This window comes from Leopardus geoffroyi, chromosome B2, assembly GCF_018350155.1.
Source record: "Leopardus geoffroyi isolate Oge1 chromosome B2, O.geoffroyi_Oge1_pat1.0, whole genome shotgun sequence".
Lineage (NCBI taxonomy): Eukaryota > Metazoa > Chordata > Mammalia > Carnivora > Felidae > Leopardus > Leopardus geoffroyi.
In genome coordinates, this window is record NC_059332.1 from 87,194,664 (window position 1) to 87,209,469 (window position 14,806).

General features: G+C 40.3%; 1 protein-coding gene and 1 long non-coding RNA gene across 5 annotated transcripts in view; one reads left to right on the forward strand and one right to left on the reverse strand.

The window, feature by feature from the left end:
• GPR63 (G protein-coupled receptor 63) overlaps positions 1-9,939 on the reverse strand; it is a 52,947-nt gene extending 43,008 nt beyond the window's left edge. Inside the window, exons 1-3 of one of the 4 annotated variants that reach the window (XM_045499074.1) lie at positions 9,002-9,939; positions 8,493-8,574; positions 3,047-3,535 (exon numbers count right to left, since the gene is read on the reverse strand). In XM_045499074.1, coding sequence (XP_045355030.1) covers positions 8,523-8,574; positions 9,002-9,720 — 771 coding nt within the window. In that variant the 5' untranslated portion in view covers positions 9,721-9,939 and the 3' untranslated portion in view covers positions 3,047-3,535; positions 8,493-8,522. Of the gene's footprint in view, positions 1-3,046; positions 3,536-8,492; positions 8,575-9,001 lie in introns of those variants that run through there. The other 3 variants (XM_045499077.1, XM_045499076.1, XM_045499075.1) reach the window with 3 other exon arrangements.
• Positions 9,393-14,806, forward strand: part of LOC123608753 — a 55,663-nt gene continuing 50,249 nt past the window's right edge. The window contains exon 1 of the long non-coding RNA XR_006717421.1: positions 9,393-9,496. This is a non-coding gene — a long non-coding RNA (uncharacterized LOC123608753). The remainder of the gene's footprint in view (positions 9,497-14,806) is intronic.

Below are 14,806 nucleotides of genomic sequence, written 5' to 3' on the forward strand. Positions count from 1 at the left end.
AGTTCAAGGCTCACATCAGGCTCTGCACTATCAGTGTGGAGCCTGCTTGGGATTCTCTCTCTCTCCCTCCCTGTCTCCCTCTCTCTCTCTCTCTCTCTCTCTCTCTGCCCCTCCCCCCACCCACATTCTCTCCCCCACTCACTCTCACGCTTTCTAAAAATAAATAATAAACTTTAGAAAAAAGAAAACAGAAGAAAAGGAGAATGTATTAGTCTGCTAGGACTAACATAAAATACCACAGACTGGTAGTTTAAACAACAGAAATTTACTTTCTAATAGTTCTAGAACCTAAAAGTCCAAGATCAAGGTGATTATCAGTGTTGGTTTCTGGTGAGACCTCTCATCCTGGCTTACAGACAACCACCTTCTCACTTTGTCTTCACATGACCCTTCCACTGCGCATGTGCAGAAGGAAGAGAAAGATCTCTGGTTTCTCTTCCTCTTTTTTATATGAACACCAGTCTTAATTAGATTAGGGCCATACCCAATGTCCTCATTTAACCTTGTCTCCTTATAGGCCCCGTCTCTAAATAAAATCACATTGGCGGTTAAAGCTTCAGCATATGAATTCTGGGGGGACACAATTCAGTCCACAACTTTAGACAAGATATTAACTTTAGACAAGATTAATACAAGTATGCATAGAACTGTCTGGGTATGTACTAAAAAAGTAGATAGATACTGACTATGTAGTAATCTCCTAACCCTCAAAATAAAAAGAATAGTAAAGAAAGTGGAAAAGCAATCTATCTAAAAGAAAGCAACAAAGGAGAGTAGAAAGACACAGAAAAAGAACAGAAAATACATAAAAATATGAGAATAAATGAACCAGAATATACCAGTCTTTATTCTAAATATAAAAAGACTAAACTCTGAAGCAAAGATCCAGCTATATGCTATTTACAAAAGACACATCTAAAAACATTAGCTATGTCAAGTTGATCATAGAGAACCCTATATCATTTTATTAATATCAAAGAAAAAATATTAAGTCAAATAGAACTATTAGAGATTTTTTTTAATGTTTAGTATTTTGAAAGAGAGAGAGAGAGAGACAGAGAGTGAGTGGGGGAGGGGCAGAGAGAGAGGGAGAAAGAGAATCCCAAGCAGGCTCCACACTGTCAGCACAGAGCCTGACACAGGGCTGGAACTCACGAACCATGAAATCATGACCTGAGCTGAAATCATGAGCTGGAGGCTTAATCAACTGAGCCACCCAGGCATCCCAGGGCTATTAGAGACTTAGAAGGTCATTACATATAATAAAAAGTTTAATTTACCATGACAATATTTAAAAGTCTGATTATAAAGCATCTAATATCAAACCTCAGAATGTATAAGCAAAGGTAAATAATCAAGATGAAATTGACAAATCCATTATTATAATTTCTCAGTAAGTGAATGATCAAGGAGACAAAACTGTCAATAAGTATAAATATTTAAACAACACAGTTGAAACTTTCATCTTATGGATACCCATGGACCCACATGCAACACTGCACCCAGAAACTGGAGAATACACATTATTTTCAAGTTACACGTGGAACATTTATTTAAAAACAGAACATTTGTGCTAGCCCATGAAGCTTACATCAAAAAGTATCAAAGAACTACTATGATAGAAACCACATGCTCTGACCACATCACAAGTAGAGTAGAAATCAGCAGCAACAACAAAGTATATTTAGAAGCTAGAAATCACAGCAAATGGCACTATATGATAGCAAAAACACTACACAAAAATTTATTTTTAAAAATTTTTTTAATGTTTATTTATTTTTGAGAGAGGGAAAGAGACAGAGCATGAGTGGGGAGGGGCAGAGAGAAAGGGAGACACAGAATCCAAAGCAACCTCGAGGATCAAGCTGTCAGCACAGAGCCTGACACGGGGCTGGAAGTCACCAGATGTGAGATCATGATCTGAGTCAAGTTGGATGCCTAACCAACTGAGCCACCCAGGCGCCCCCATAAAAATTTCTGATAAGCAGCTAATGTAGTGATTCAAGGGAAATTAACTATCCTCTAATAAGGCAAGATTCATAGTTAATGAGCTAAGTACCCAACCTAAGAAATTAGAATAGCAGAGTAAACCTGAGAACACAGAAGAAAGACAATAAAAGAGCAAAAATGAAAGAGAAAACAAATATACGATAGAGATGACCAGCAAAGCCAAAAGCTGGTTCTTTGAACAGATTAAGAGAAATTATATATCTCAGGACTAAAGAAGGCTGAGAGAGAAATTAGCAAATCAGCAGTTTTTTTAAAAAATGGGACATATCACAGATGCAGCGATAATTAAACAGATAAAAGAATATCAGGGAAACCTTATGCTAATACTTTACACTTCTGAAAACCTAGTTATAATGACAAATGTCCCTTAAAGTAGAATGGATAAATTGCAGAATTCATACAAAACACTAAACAAAAATGTAAACAAATGATAGCTATGAACATTGATAAATCTCAAAAACATAACAGCAAACAAATAAGCAAGCATAAAAGTATAGATAATTAATATAATTCCTTCTACAAAAAGTCCAAAAATAACCAACACTAAAGAATATGCTGCTTTAGAGATAAAGCAAGCATTGACCTTAGGTGGAGAATGAGGAAACAGAAGGATTCCAGGTATATCATACTTTTTAATTCTGGTAGTAGGTCCATGGGTATTCAATTTTTTTAACTTATAAATATCCTTTATGCATTTTTATATGTACAATGTACTTCACAATAAATGTTCTTTTAAAAATTACATAGTAAAATCAGTTTCAATAGCATATTCTGAACTTGACCATGTAAACAGTGAACATTCACATGGTCTCATGAAAACAATTTACCTATTCAATCTTTACCTACCTGTGACATTCCATGCCAAACAAAGATATGGTTCTTATTCTCTGAGATATTACAGAAGGGAATAATATTCACCTAAACAAAAATTCATCCTGAATTGCATACCAAGGGAACAGAGAACCTCAGAAAAACGAGGAAAGCAAATTATTTCAGCGAAGAAAACAATGCCTGAAAAAATAACTGGCCCAGAAAATATGTTTGGTACATATGGGTTTACTTTCTCTTTCCTTGAACATCCAGGACCAAATCCTAAAAATGAAAAATATACATGAAAATGCAAACGTGACTCTGCCTTCGTTAGGGTCATGTCTGATGGCTAACTGTCACTACAGTCATAAAAACAACGTTGAGAATTTCTCTACATTTAACCATCAGTCTACACATGACCTTTTCCTGGGTTGTACCCATTTTAGTATCTCATTTTTTCCCTAGAAGTGACTATGTTTCTGTGATGGCCAGAGTGATATTTATCTGGTTTCAAAAGGTAATTTCTGGTTAAGATGAGGTTTCAGGGGCACCTGGGTGGTTCAGGCAGTTAAGCATCTGATTTTGGCTCAGGTCATGATCTCACCATTCACGAATTTGAGCCCCGCGTCGGGCTCTGGGCTGACAGCTCAGAGCCTGGAGCCTGCTTGGGATTCTGTGTCTCCCTCTCTCTCTCTGCCTTCCTCCCAGTCTGTCTCTAAAATAAAACAAAAGCATTAAAAAATTTCAAGATGAGGTTTCATATTATTGACAGAAAGAGAGAAAAATACAGATGAACATATAGGTAAAATATAGATATATAGACACACACATATACTCAGGACACTAAGAGTCCCAGAGTTGGCAGCAAAGGACAAAAAGCAGAATATTTTTAAATCTTAGAGATGACTACAGGAAACAGTATCTACTCGTTCTACCATGCATCAGATTTGCGGGCAGGAGGTCAGACGGTAATACAGTAAGGAGGCTAAAAATGAAAATGGAGCGAAAGGGGGTGGGGGGCAGAGAGAGAGGGAAAGAGAATCCCAAGCAGGCTACACAGTGCCAGTGAGAGACCGACATGGGGCTGGAACTCACAGACTGTGAGATCATGACCTGAGCTGAAACCAAGAGCCGGACATTTAACTGACTGAGCCACCCATGTGCCCCAAAATATTAATAATTGTTATCTGTTGGGGTAATTTTCCTTTTTTTCTTTTCTTTTGATTTGGGGTTTTTTGATTTTGTTTGTCTGGATTTTCTACATGTTCTATGATGAACGTGTGTCACTTTCATAAGGAAAAAATATCTATTATAGCATAAGGATAAAAAGTAAATATTTGAGGGACCCCTGGGTGGCTCAGTCAGTTAAGCCTCTGGCTTATGTCATGACCTTGTTGTTCCTGAGTTCTAGCCCCTCACTGTCAGCACAAAGCTGCTTGGGATTCTTTCTCCCTCTCTCCCAGCCCCTCCCCCACTCTCACTCATGATCTCTCTCTCAAAATAAACATTTTTTTAAAAAAGAATAAATATTTGAAACTTTACAATAGCAACTATTTACAAAATACGGAAACAAAAATGAGAAGTTCCCAACATCATTAAACCTCTCTGTGGGAACAAATGTACCCAAAGCCTATCATGGAAAATGGGGGAAACTTTCAACCCAAACTCCTTTTATTAAAGAGCTCAATAATTCAAAAAAAGGAAACATGTTTGAAGAAATACTGAGTGGGAACAAGCTGAAAGAATTAAAGAACAGACTTTCTGCTACTGTTAGACAGTAAAACTTCAGAAGGCACTACTATTTGTGCAAACTTAATCAAAATGGAGCAGAAGGTGGCCTGCTTCACATACAGCCTAGAAGTAATGGCAAAAATAAGCTAATATGATGAAAAGAACAGATTTTTATTACAAGTAAACACTTGTGGTTGTGTACAAAATGCAACATTTTTCCCTCTGGAAGACAATGGATGATCTGGCTGGAGTCGCCCCTTTCCACTCCACCTGCCTGTGAATCTGTATCCTCCGGAGATGATCTTAGATCAAAAACCCTGCAGCTGACACCCTCAGCCACTGTACTGAACACCTGACATGAATGTTAGTTAACTGATTCTTAAGTAACTTTCAGTTGAAACTCCTATTCTGATCCAACTTCAAGCATCTTTAAACGCCTGCGAATGTTCTTTCTCTAAAATTTATTTAAAAAAAAAAATAGGAAGAGGTGAAGGCATCTACTTTAGAAAGGGAGCAGCTAGAATAAGGTATCACGTCCCTTCTTCAGCACCACGTCCTCAAGACAGAACTTTAGAATTTCTACATAAAAAATTTTTGCCTAAAATATTTTTTCAAGGCTTTAATGATATAGACAAGACTTAGTCAATTCAGAGAAAAGCTTGGGTCAAAAGCCCCAAATGGTATGTAAAAACTTACGGTTAAAATGACACATAAGGGTTTCAACTGAAAATTACCTAAGAATTGATTAACATACATGCCAAGTGATTGGTTATTTGTACACTATCCAGCTGGGGATGTTTTCCAATCTAAATTGGGCCTGGGAGAATATAATTTCTTTAGAACTAGCACTCAAAGGAAATACTGATAATAATAGTGTTATTATTAATTTCAACATGGGACCACTAGATTACCCTCCTAACTGCAAATACACCTCTTCTGCCTAAGATCTGAGAGCTATTTTAAAATCCAACCTTCCCAACTTTTCCTTACATTTTTATTAAACATGAATGAGCTTTCCAGTATATGAAGCTACAGTTTCATGCTTGAATTTTCTGAATCTTCTATCACAGACACAGAAATGGGAACAAATTACTTTTACCAATTCTGTCTGTATTTGCCAGCATAGAGGCTAAAAGGCACTTTATCCTATGTGTCGAAGTCAAAGACTGGAACAGCTCACTGTCAGCTTCAGAAACCATTTTTTACGAGCGTGGCACACTGCCTCAAGCCAACTAAACACTAAAGCATGTTGGGCTGCCTAAACTGCAAATTATTTGGAATGTTCTCCATGTTTTGTGGTTGTGAAAGTACCTATTTTGTGGATCATCCAGTTAAAATTACGGCCACATTTGACCTTAAACAAAAAATTCCCAGGAAACCGAAACTATAATTGACCAAGATTCCAACATTTCTGAAAGACCATGATCTCAGGCTCATAATCAAACATCTCAAATCTTATTTTTTAAAAGCCAAAGAGACACAACATAAACTCTGTGAAACATTTTAGTGTCTGTTTCAAGTAAACACTAAGAACTCACCCTAAAATATACCTCATACTTGCCAAAAAAATAAAATAAAATTGCCCCCTGTAACAAAGGGCATGTGTGGCAAATATAAACACAAATATAAACATATGTTTTTTAAAAACGCCTAGAAAATAAAGCAAAAACCTGTCTAAAAGATGACTTCATTTCTAATTTTCATACACATATGCTGCAATGTAGCAGCTTCAGGTGTGGAATGTGAGGAAGAAATACTCCAAAGCTTGTAGTGATTAGAGCACTGGATCATAGCTATTATTTTCCCAAGCATTAATGGGTACCTGTCTCAGAACAAATACTTAGGACATTGTTTCACAACTTGGGAGTGCCAAAACTTCCCAAGCTTTGCCTCGCATGCCTTTGAGATCTACTCTCTAAGTCTCAGGCCTATGGAGAATGCCCTGAAGGTCATTTTTGAAGTGTTAAAAAAGAAAACATCATATTGACAAGCCAATTTTTTCCTAGGGATTCTTCCACTGAAGATAAATTACTGACGCATAAGAAATGCCTGGTTCAATCATCCACTGATGGGATAATTCAGTCCATTTTAATAAACATGTGGTTAAGATCATTGGCATATGGCTTCCTGGTCCAAGCCTTGTGCAAGAATAAGAACATGTGGGAAGATAGTATTTTTTAACTTAACTGATACTGATGAAATTGATGAAAATGCTGAAGAGATGACAAGCCTTAACAGGAAGTATTTTTAGCTTCTGATCTTTCATATCTGTGTTCCTGGTGCATGTATATTATTATCAAGTACCTGAACAGTTTTCCCTGTTTTAGATATACAGATATATAAATATGTAAGTATAGATAGATGTGGACTATTTAATTATATATATAAATTTGTGATATATATATAGTTTCAAAAAGAAGCATTGAGGGACACCTGGATCACTCAGTAGGTAGAGCATGCAATTCTTGATCTCAGGGTGGTGAGTTCAAGCCCCACGTTGGGTGTAGAGATTAATTTTTTTTAAAAAAAGCATCATTCATAAAACAATCTCTCACATCAAATAAACCATATATAAAATCTCAAAATTGTTAAATTTCCTAGAAAATTGTAAATTCTAGGAACTAAGTCCCATTCACCTTGGAACCCCAAATTCTTACTTAACGCAGTTCTCTCTTGTCTGGACTCAAGCAAACTTAAGGTAAAGTGGTAACTTCAGTTAGGATCTTAAGTATGTGACTTTTTCTAAACAAATTTTTTCCCAAGAACACTCAGTTTGCTGTCAATTTTCAGAAAATGCTGGGATGGTGAGTTCTAAGTTTCAGTTCTGGTATACTTGAGAGCAAAGTAACAAAATTTTGCTCTGAGATAAAAATTTACATACCTAACAAGATGTTATAATATTAATGATTATCCTGTAACGATTTCCTTTCAAAACTTCACCACCGCAAATGTTTCCTATAATACTCCCTCTCTATTTTGGTAGTATTTTTTCACAAAGAGATTATCTGTAATGCATATAACTGAGAATTTAAATACTTATGACATTCTTTTCTTTAAACAAGCTCCCACATTCTATTTTAATTGTTTAAAATAATCTGGATGATGCAATCAATTATATCACTAAAACTCTGGCTATGCAACACTTCACAAAATGTAGGGACTTTTCATCAGCATCTTTGATTTGCAACTGACATCAGATGTACACAGTGTGAGTGGAGAAGACAGAAAGAGGAGTAGACAGGTGTAGTAGAGACTTGGAGGTGTGAGAAAATGGGCTTCCTTCACCCACAGGACACATGAAAAAAGAAAACTTACCCATTTGTGTAATAAATGTACTCATATATCAGGTTTCATCAAATAATTACACGAATTACATACCTTATCCAGGGGTAAAATTGTCTGAAGTAATGTTGGATTATGCAAGAAACATCAGGGTTTGTTTTTGGTTTTGGGGTTTTTTTTTTTTATGATTCTTAGAAATACTACCCTTAAAATTAGTTGGAGCCTTTTAATCTAACACATAATGAAAACCATATTCACCAATAAGCAAATAAATAAAGCGAAAATCCTATTTTAAAAAGGTACAGTTAATACCTTGCCGAAAAAAAAAAAAAAAAAACTGCATACCTACTACGGGGGATACCTGTATTCCGTAAGTGTCCAGACCAAATCTAAATATCTTACCAGAGACGAAAGGATCAGTTTGAAATTTTGGGTCAGACCTAGAGGGCATATCATAAAGATATATCTCTGGGGGGTTTTGTACTTGTCTGTGTATGTTTAGTACGTCAAGGATATTAGAGAGGAGAAGGAGAAGGAGAAGGAGAAGGAGAAGGAAAGAAAGAATGTTTCAAAAGGGGCGGGGAAGAGAGGACTAAAATCAGGGCGACGCTGAAAACCGACCAGGGCTGAAAGACAGACACACAGCGCCGCAAGCTTACCCACATGTAAGAGGCAAGCTCTTAGAACTGTTAGAGCTCCCGGGGAGCTTCCGGACTTGGGCAAACGAGGTCCATTTCACGCCTAAAGAGGGACGACAGCACAGTGTAAAAGTTCAAGAGGATTCCATCCCCTTCCTCGCACTCCTGGCACTTAGCTTCTGGAGGAGAAAGCCCCGCCGAGCAAAAGCTGGCGCTGGGGGCCAACCTGCAGCCGCCCAGTTTCCTAGAAGGCCCAACTGCTCCAGCGGGCAGGGGATGGCGCCAGGGGGCGCCGGGAGGCGAGGCAGGCGGCACCCAGGGAAACCGAGTCCCGGTCGGGCCCCCACCGTGCGGCGCGGGCTGCCGCAAAACCTTCCCGAAAACCCGAGCCTCTCCTGCACAACTTCGGTCTAAGCAAGCTGCTTCTCCGCCGCCACTCCGCCCGACAGCACCGCCTCCCCAGCGCCGCGGAGCGACGCGCTCCCGGCGGGTGGCTACCTGTCCGGGGGGCCGCGGACCCCAAGTCTCACCTCATACAAAGGGCTGCGCGCGGGCGCCTGCAGCAGAGCCCAGGGAGCATGGCCCCCTCCAGTCCCTCCCGGAACTTTCCTGACATAGCACTTCTCTCCGCTGCAGAAAACGACGCTTCGAGGCAGAGGAGGAGGAGGAAGAGGAGGAGGCGGTGTGGCGACCCAGGCGGCGGCGGCGGCGGCGACGGCGGCGGGAGCTGGAGCAGAAAGTGAGGAGCATCGCGGGCGAGCGCCGCCGCCTCCCAATCTGCCGAGGGGTTCCCGCCCCCAGGGTAACCAAAGCTCCCTCTTAAAGGCGCCCGCCGCGTTTCAGGACGTGAGGGCTGGGGGAGGAGGGGAGAGGGGGCGGAGGCAAGTAAAGAGGGAGGGGGCAGGCGGCGACGCTGAGATTCTGGAGGCCGCCGTCCAGCCTGCCCCAGGGCTGCTGCGCTCGCGGGTTTCCGGCCGCTCCTCCAGCTCCTCGCCGGGTCTGGTCGCCCCTTCGCCTGGGCAAAGGTAGGACAAGTGCTGGCACCCAGCACCCGAGCGCCGCTCCCGCCGCTGGCTTGCGCCCCACCATTGCCCTGGAACGTAGCCCAGTCTCCTAACCGCCCCCATCCTTTTAGGGTCCTGCCTTCCTGACCCCCTCCGCAGCGCCGCTGTCGTCCGCGCCCCCAAAGCCCTTGTGCGCCGCTGGCGACTGCCCAGTGGAATTGCGTTCCCTCACGTGTATCAGGCATGTCCTCTCTATCTTCCACACAGTGGTGAGGGTCTCCCCGGGAGCGCTGAACACTGAAATAACCAAAGGCCAGGCCAGTAGGGTCCCCTAGACTGACCTCTGAAAGTGTCACTGGCAAATGGCATGAGAAATTTACCAAATGTCCTGCTTTGCCCTATGCTTTGTTCTCTTCCAATGGCCAATTGCCAGATGGCCTCCAACTGGATTACTAGAACAGTTGACTTTCATCAACAGAGATTAGTTGTAAAGATCCCCAAACTCAGAAAGGCCCTCCTGAAAAGATACCACCTTAAGACCTAAATGACGCTGGGAAATACTACTTTCAAGTGACAAGTGATACTATTTTTCCAACTATCATCAACATTTGTGATCACTGCCGAGACCACAGTGGGGTATGCGCAGTGTGGAGTTGCCCCAGAGACACACAGCATCAGCAGCTATCAGCCTTAGGAACAGACCATGGTAACAGTGGGTGTGGGCAGCAGAGAGCTTCTTTTTCTACCTCATGCCTCCAGCTCTTGCTTCTTAGTACCTTGGGGCCTCAGGATAGGGTGTCATTTGTATCCTGGTACCCTGCACAGTGTCCTCTGGCTGACCTGGAGATGGGCCCTCAAATCAAGGTGAAGATCCAGCCTGGGCTACAAAGAACTCCCCCGACCCCCGCCAGGGGACGGACTCAGAGGGAGTGGTAGTTTCTCCATGCACACAAAAGCACCAGCATCAAGGAGCCTGAGACTGGACCTCAGTTCTTCCTCTCCTGCCACCTGCAGCTGCATAACAAGCACATGCTGACTTGTGGAGGAAGAGGACAAGGAGACAATGTGCAAAAGATTGGAGCAACTTCTTTTATAATGTGGAGCAGAAATTTGCCTTGGGCTCTCTAGAAGCAGGAGACTGTGGTCGTTGAGCCATGGTCCTTGATCATGACCTGAGCCAAAATCAAGAGTCAGAGATTTAACAGATTGAACCACCCAGGTGCCCCAGGAGATATCTTCCTATTATGATAAACTCCCATATAGTCAGGATAATTGGATGTAATAAACACCCAACTCAAAGTGACTTAAGAAAACCTACAGTGGAAGAGGTTGGAATGTATTGGCTCACATGCTTAAAAAGCCAAGAGTAGATCTGGGGGGTGTAAAAAAAAAAAGGAGAAGAAGAAGAGGAGGAGGAAGAAGGAGAAGAAATTGTTTTTTAAATCTTTTTTTTTTCTCCAGATGCTCAAAGAATGTTAGGACTCCATTTCTCTCCATATTGTGGCTGTGCTTTCATTGGACTAGTTTTGTTTTCTCTAATAAGGGCCTAGACTGACAGCCCCAGCATTAATTTCTCCTCCAACCTCCTTAGCAACTGATCCCACTAGCAAGGAATAAGTCTTATTGGACTAACTTGGGTCCTACACTCATCTCTGAACTAAGCATTATAACTGTGGGTTTGAACATACCCTGCAGATTGGGGTCACTTGACTGTCTGAAAAAGATCAAGGGAGCTTTAGTGTCCACCACACCCCCCCCACCACACAAACACACGTAAGTCACATGAACTGAGTGGGAGAGAGGAGGTTTCCCAAAGGAAAATTTGTTTTGCCAACAAAGAGAAAATGAATGTTGAGTAGATAAAGACCGTAGATGACCCACTCCCCACAACCCCCCATTTCACACACACATACACCCTCACCCTCGCACACACTCACAGCCCCTTAGGGACTGACTAGCTCTCTGTGTCTTCTGCCAATACCCTCAGGACCAGAAGAATGCTGATGGTCATGGGTTGTAAGTAATTGAATCAGTTATCCACATCCTTTGACCTCAGAAGCCCTGGGAAAGTGCTCAGTGATGTTTAACAACCACTTGCAAACAAATGGTGTCTAGGACGTAATTGTATTCAATCATTTTTTTTCTATCCGCATGCCCCCACCCCCCCATTCCTTGTTAAACTTTATGTTATTATATAATCAATTCAACTTGATAAGGGCCATGGAAATTTCTTATTACCTATACAGTATGTTCATTCAACTTGAAAAAGAAATGTGGCCTGTGAATAATCACATTTCAGTATCCAAGTGGCACAGGGCCCAACTTCATTTCAAACTCCAGTAAGTTCTTCTTTATCTGCTCAGAGATAGCACAGAGGAGTTTATATTTTGCCTACCAAAAAATGCCAGTTTCAGCTTTTTTTCTTCCCACCAAGAACTTTTCTTGTGGTTGCTCATAAAAACGTTTTATATTTTCTTCCTTCATCTCTCTATTTTATGAAGTTTGTATGTATTATAGAAAGATAGACTTAAAAACCTGGAAGAGGCTTTCGAATTAACCTAAAACAGCCCAGTTTATTTCATGGATAAAGAAATAAAAGCTAAGAGACTGACCTAAGGTCATGCAGCTGTTTTTAGCATCTGTGACATGCCCAGCTCTGCTACACATTTCAAATAATATAGATACAAAAGTATACAACATAGTCACTGTCCTTAGAGAGTTAAATTCAGTCAAGGAGACATTAACCATCTAAGATAGAAGACAAATTCAGAGAATCACAGTATGTCATACAATTTAGGATTTAAAAAAAAAATGTGGGGGCGCCTGGGTGGCGCAGTCGGTTAAGCGTCCGACTTCAGCCAGGTCACGATCTTGCGGTCCGTGAGTTCGAGCCCCGCGTCGGGCTCTGGGCTGATGGCTCAGAGCCTGGAGCCTGTTTCCGATTCTGTGTCTCCCTCTCTCTGCCCCTCCCCCGTTCATGCTCTGTCTCTCTCTGTCCCAAAAATAAATAAAAACGTTGAAAAAAAAAAATTTTAAAAAAAATAAATAAATAAATAAAAATTAAAAAAAATGTGTGATGAGCTCAGTGTGTTAACTATAAGCATTGAAATAAGAGACACATAAGCTGGAGTAGTCTGGGAAATGCTTTTTAGCCAGGAACCACCTTGACAGCCTCTAAAAAATACATAGAAAAAAAAAAATGGGCTTCCCATGTGAGAAAACAAACAAAATGAGAAGTCAGTGATGAAGTAAAGATCTTGCCATGTGTTTGGAACAGAAAGAAAATACTTAATAAAGATTAAGTATTTAGTATTAGTATTAAAGATTTAGTATTAGTATTAAAACACTAAATAAGATTAAGTATTGTTAAGCTTATGTTTTATTATGTTATGTGTTCTCAGCTATAATATGAATTTTTTTATCTTACTTTGGATTATGTTCAAAAAAAGTTCAAAAGCCCCTAGTTCAGAAGTCAGACAGACTGGATATGAAACTCTGCTTTGTAGCAGGACATTGATAAAATAACATCTCTCCAGGCATTGGTTTCTTTATGTGCAAGAGATTTTCGGCACTGGCCTTTGTACAGAGTAAGACTATATATGGTACCTCTTATTTGCTGGCTGAATTGGAGATGATTTCATATTAGAATCACCTGAAGAACTTTTTCAAAATCCCAGTACCTGGGACCCACCCTTAGAGAATCAGACATAATTCTAGGATAAGAGTCTGCACATCAGAGTTTCAAAGCTCCCAGGTACAGTCATCTCTGCAAGCCCCTGGGCTGGACCCATAGCAAAATACATCTAGCACCTGAGGAGCCTGGTGAAACACTGCCTATTTCTTCAGTAGGCACATTGATCTTCATGATTTATGTCTCTGTTTCTTTTGCCAAGCAATAGATAGCATGCTAGGTCATCAGCAGAATTCTAACTACTTTTGGCTCTGAAAATCTTCAACTGGGGTGCAAACTGCTTGTGGTTTATCTCAGTCAGTAGCACAGCATGGATCCTGAGTCATAATCTCTTATGCATCTCTCCAAGTATACAATTTATGGTCAGTTAGCAGTATACAGTAGTTTCTGGAGGTGCTAAAAAGCAGTAAAATACCGCCAAAAAATCCCTAAGGAAGAGGAAAAGGGCTAGAAGCAAATGGCATTGGAAATCCATAAGCTAAATAATTAGCAAATGACTCATTAAATTCAGCTATTTTCATCCTGACTTTTAATAATACAGTTTCTAAATACACTAGTTACTGATGTACTTTTTGTAATCTTACATTTAGGAATCCCTCAGTGTTTATATCTTATACATTTTTCCCCTATACAGTCAGTCCCCTCTGTGTATGAAGTGGGAGGATCTTTCTTCAAATACAAAGTGTCCAAGAGACTCAGAACCAGTTATTCTGCCTAGTTATGTTGTCTGTGTAAAGCTTGACTTTTTTTGTATTTGGTTGGGCAAAGATAATGAACATAGAATACTTTTGAATCTCTCCAAAGAGACAGAGCAACTGAATAAAAATCTTAAAACCTAAAATTTTAACAATTAGACCTTATATGCAACATGATATGACAAAAAAAGGACCCGGAACCACTACCGGGTCTTCTTACCTAAGAAATGGAAGCTGAATCTAATCAAGCCTCTGGAACTAATAAGAAATATAGGAGACCGAGGATCGAGTTTGAAAACCACCTCAAGGAAGGAATCAGTCAAATCCAGAATGGCAAACATTCAATAGAAAAAATGACCTCGTTTCACTACCAAATAAATGGCACGAAGAAACAGGGGCCTTTAAAGAAGAAAAGAGATTTAAAAATCATAATCATGAAATGTAATGTGTGGACTTCGTGTCCTTTTTTGAACAAACCACCTGTGAAAAGAACCATGAGACTATCAGGAAAATCAGATTATAGACTATTAGATAGTATAAATAAGTTACTGTTAATTTTCTTAGATGTGGTAATGACAGAAGAGTTCTATATAAAACAAAAATTTCATCAGAGGTGCATACTGAAGAATTTTAAAATCCTGCTCAAAAAAACAGAAGGAGTAATAGGTGGAAAAATGACTATAATTTTTATAACTGGGAGATGATACATGGAGGTTTATTATCCTTTACTTCTGTTATTGTCTATGCTTGGAAAGTTCCCTAATAAAGTTTGTGTAAAAAAAAATTAACAACTTTCTCTTTGATGTTGAGTTAACCTTTTATTAAAATCCTTCTCGGGGTGCCTGGGTGGCGTAGTCGGTTAAGCGTCCGACTTCAGCCAGGTCACGATCTCACGGTCCGTGAGTTCGAGCCCCGCGTCGGCTCTGGGCTGATGGCTCAGAGCCT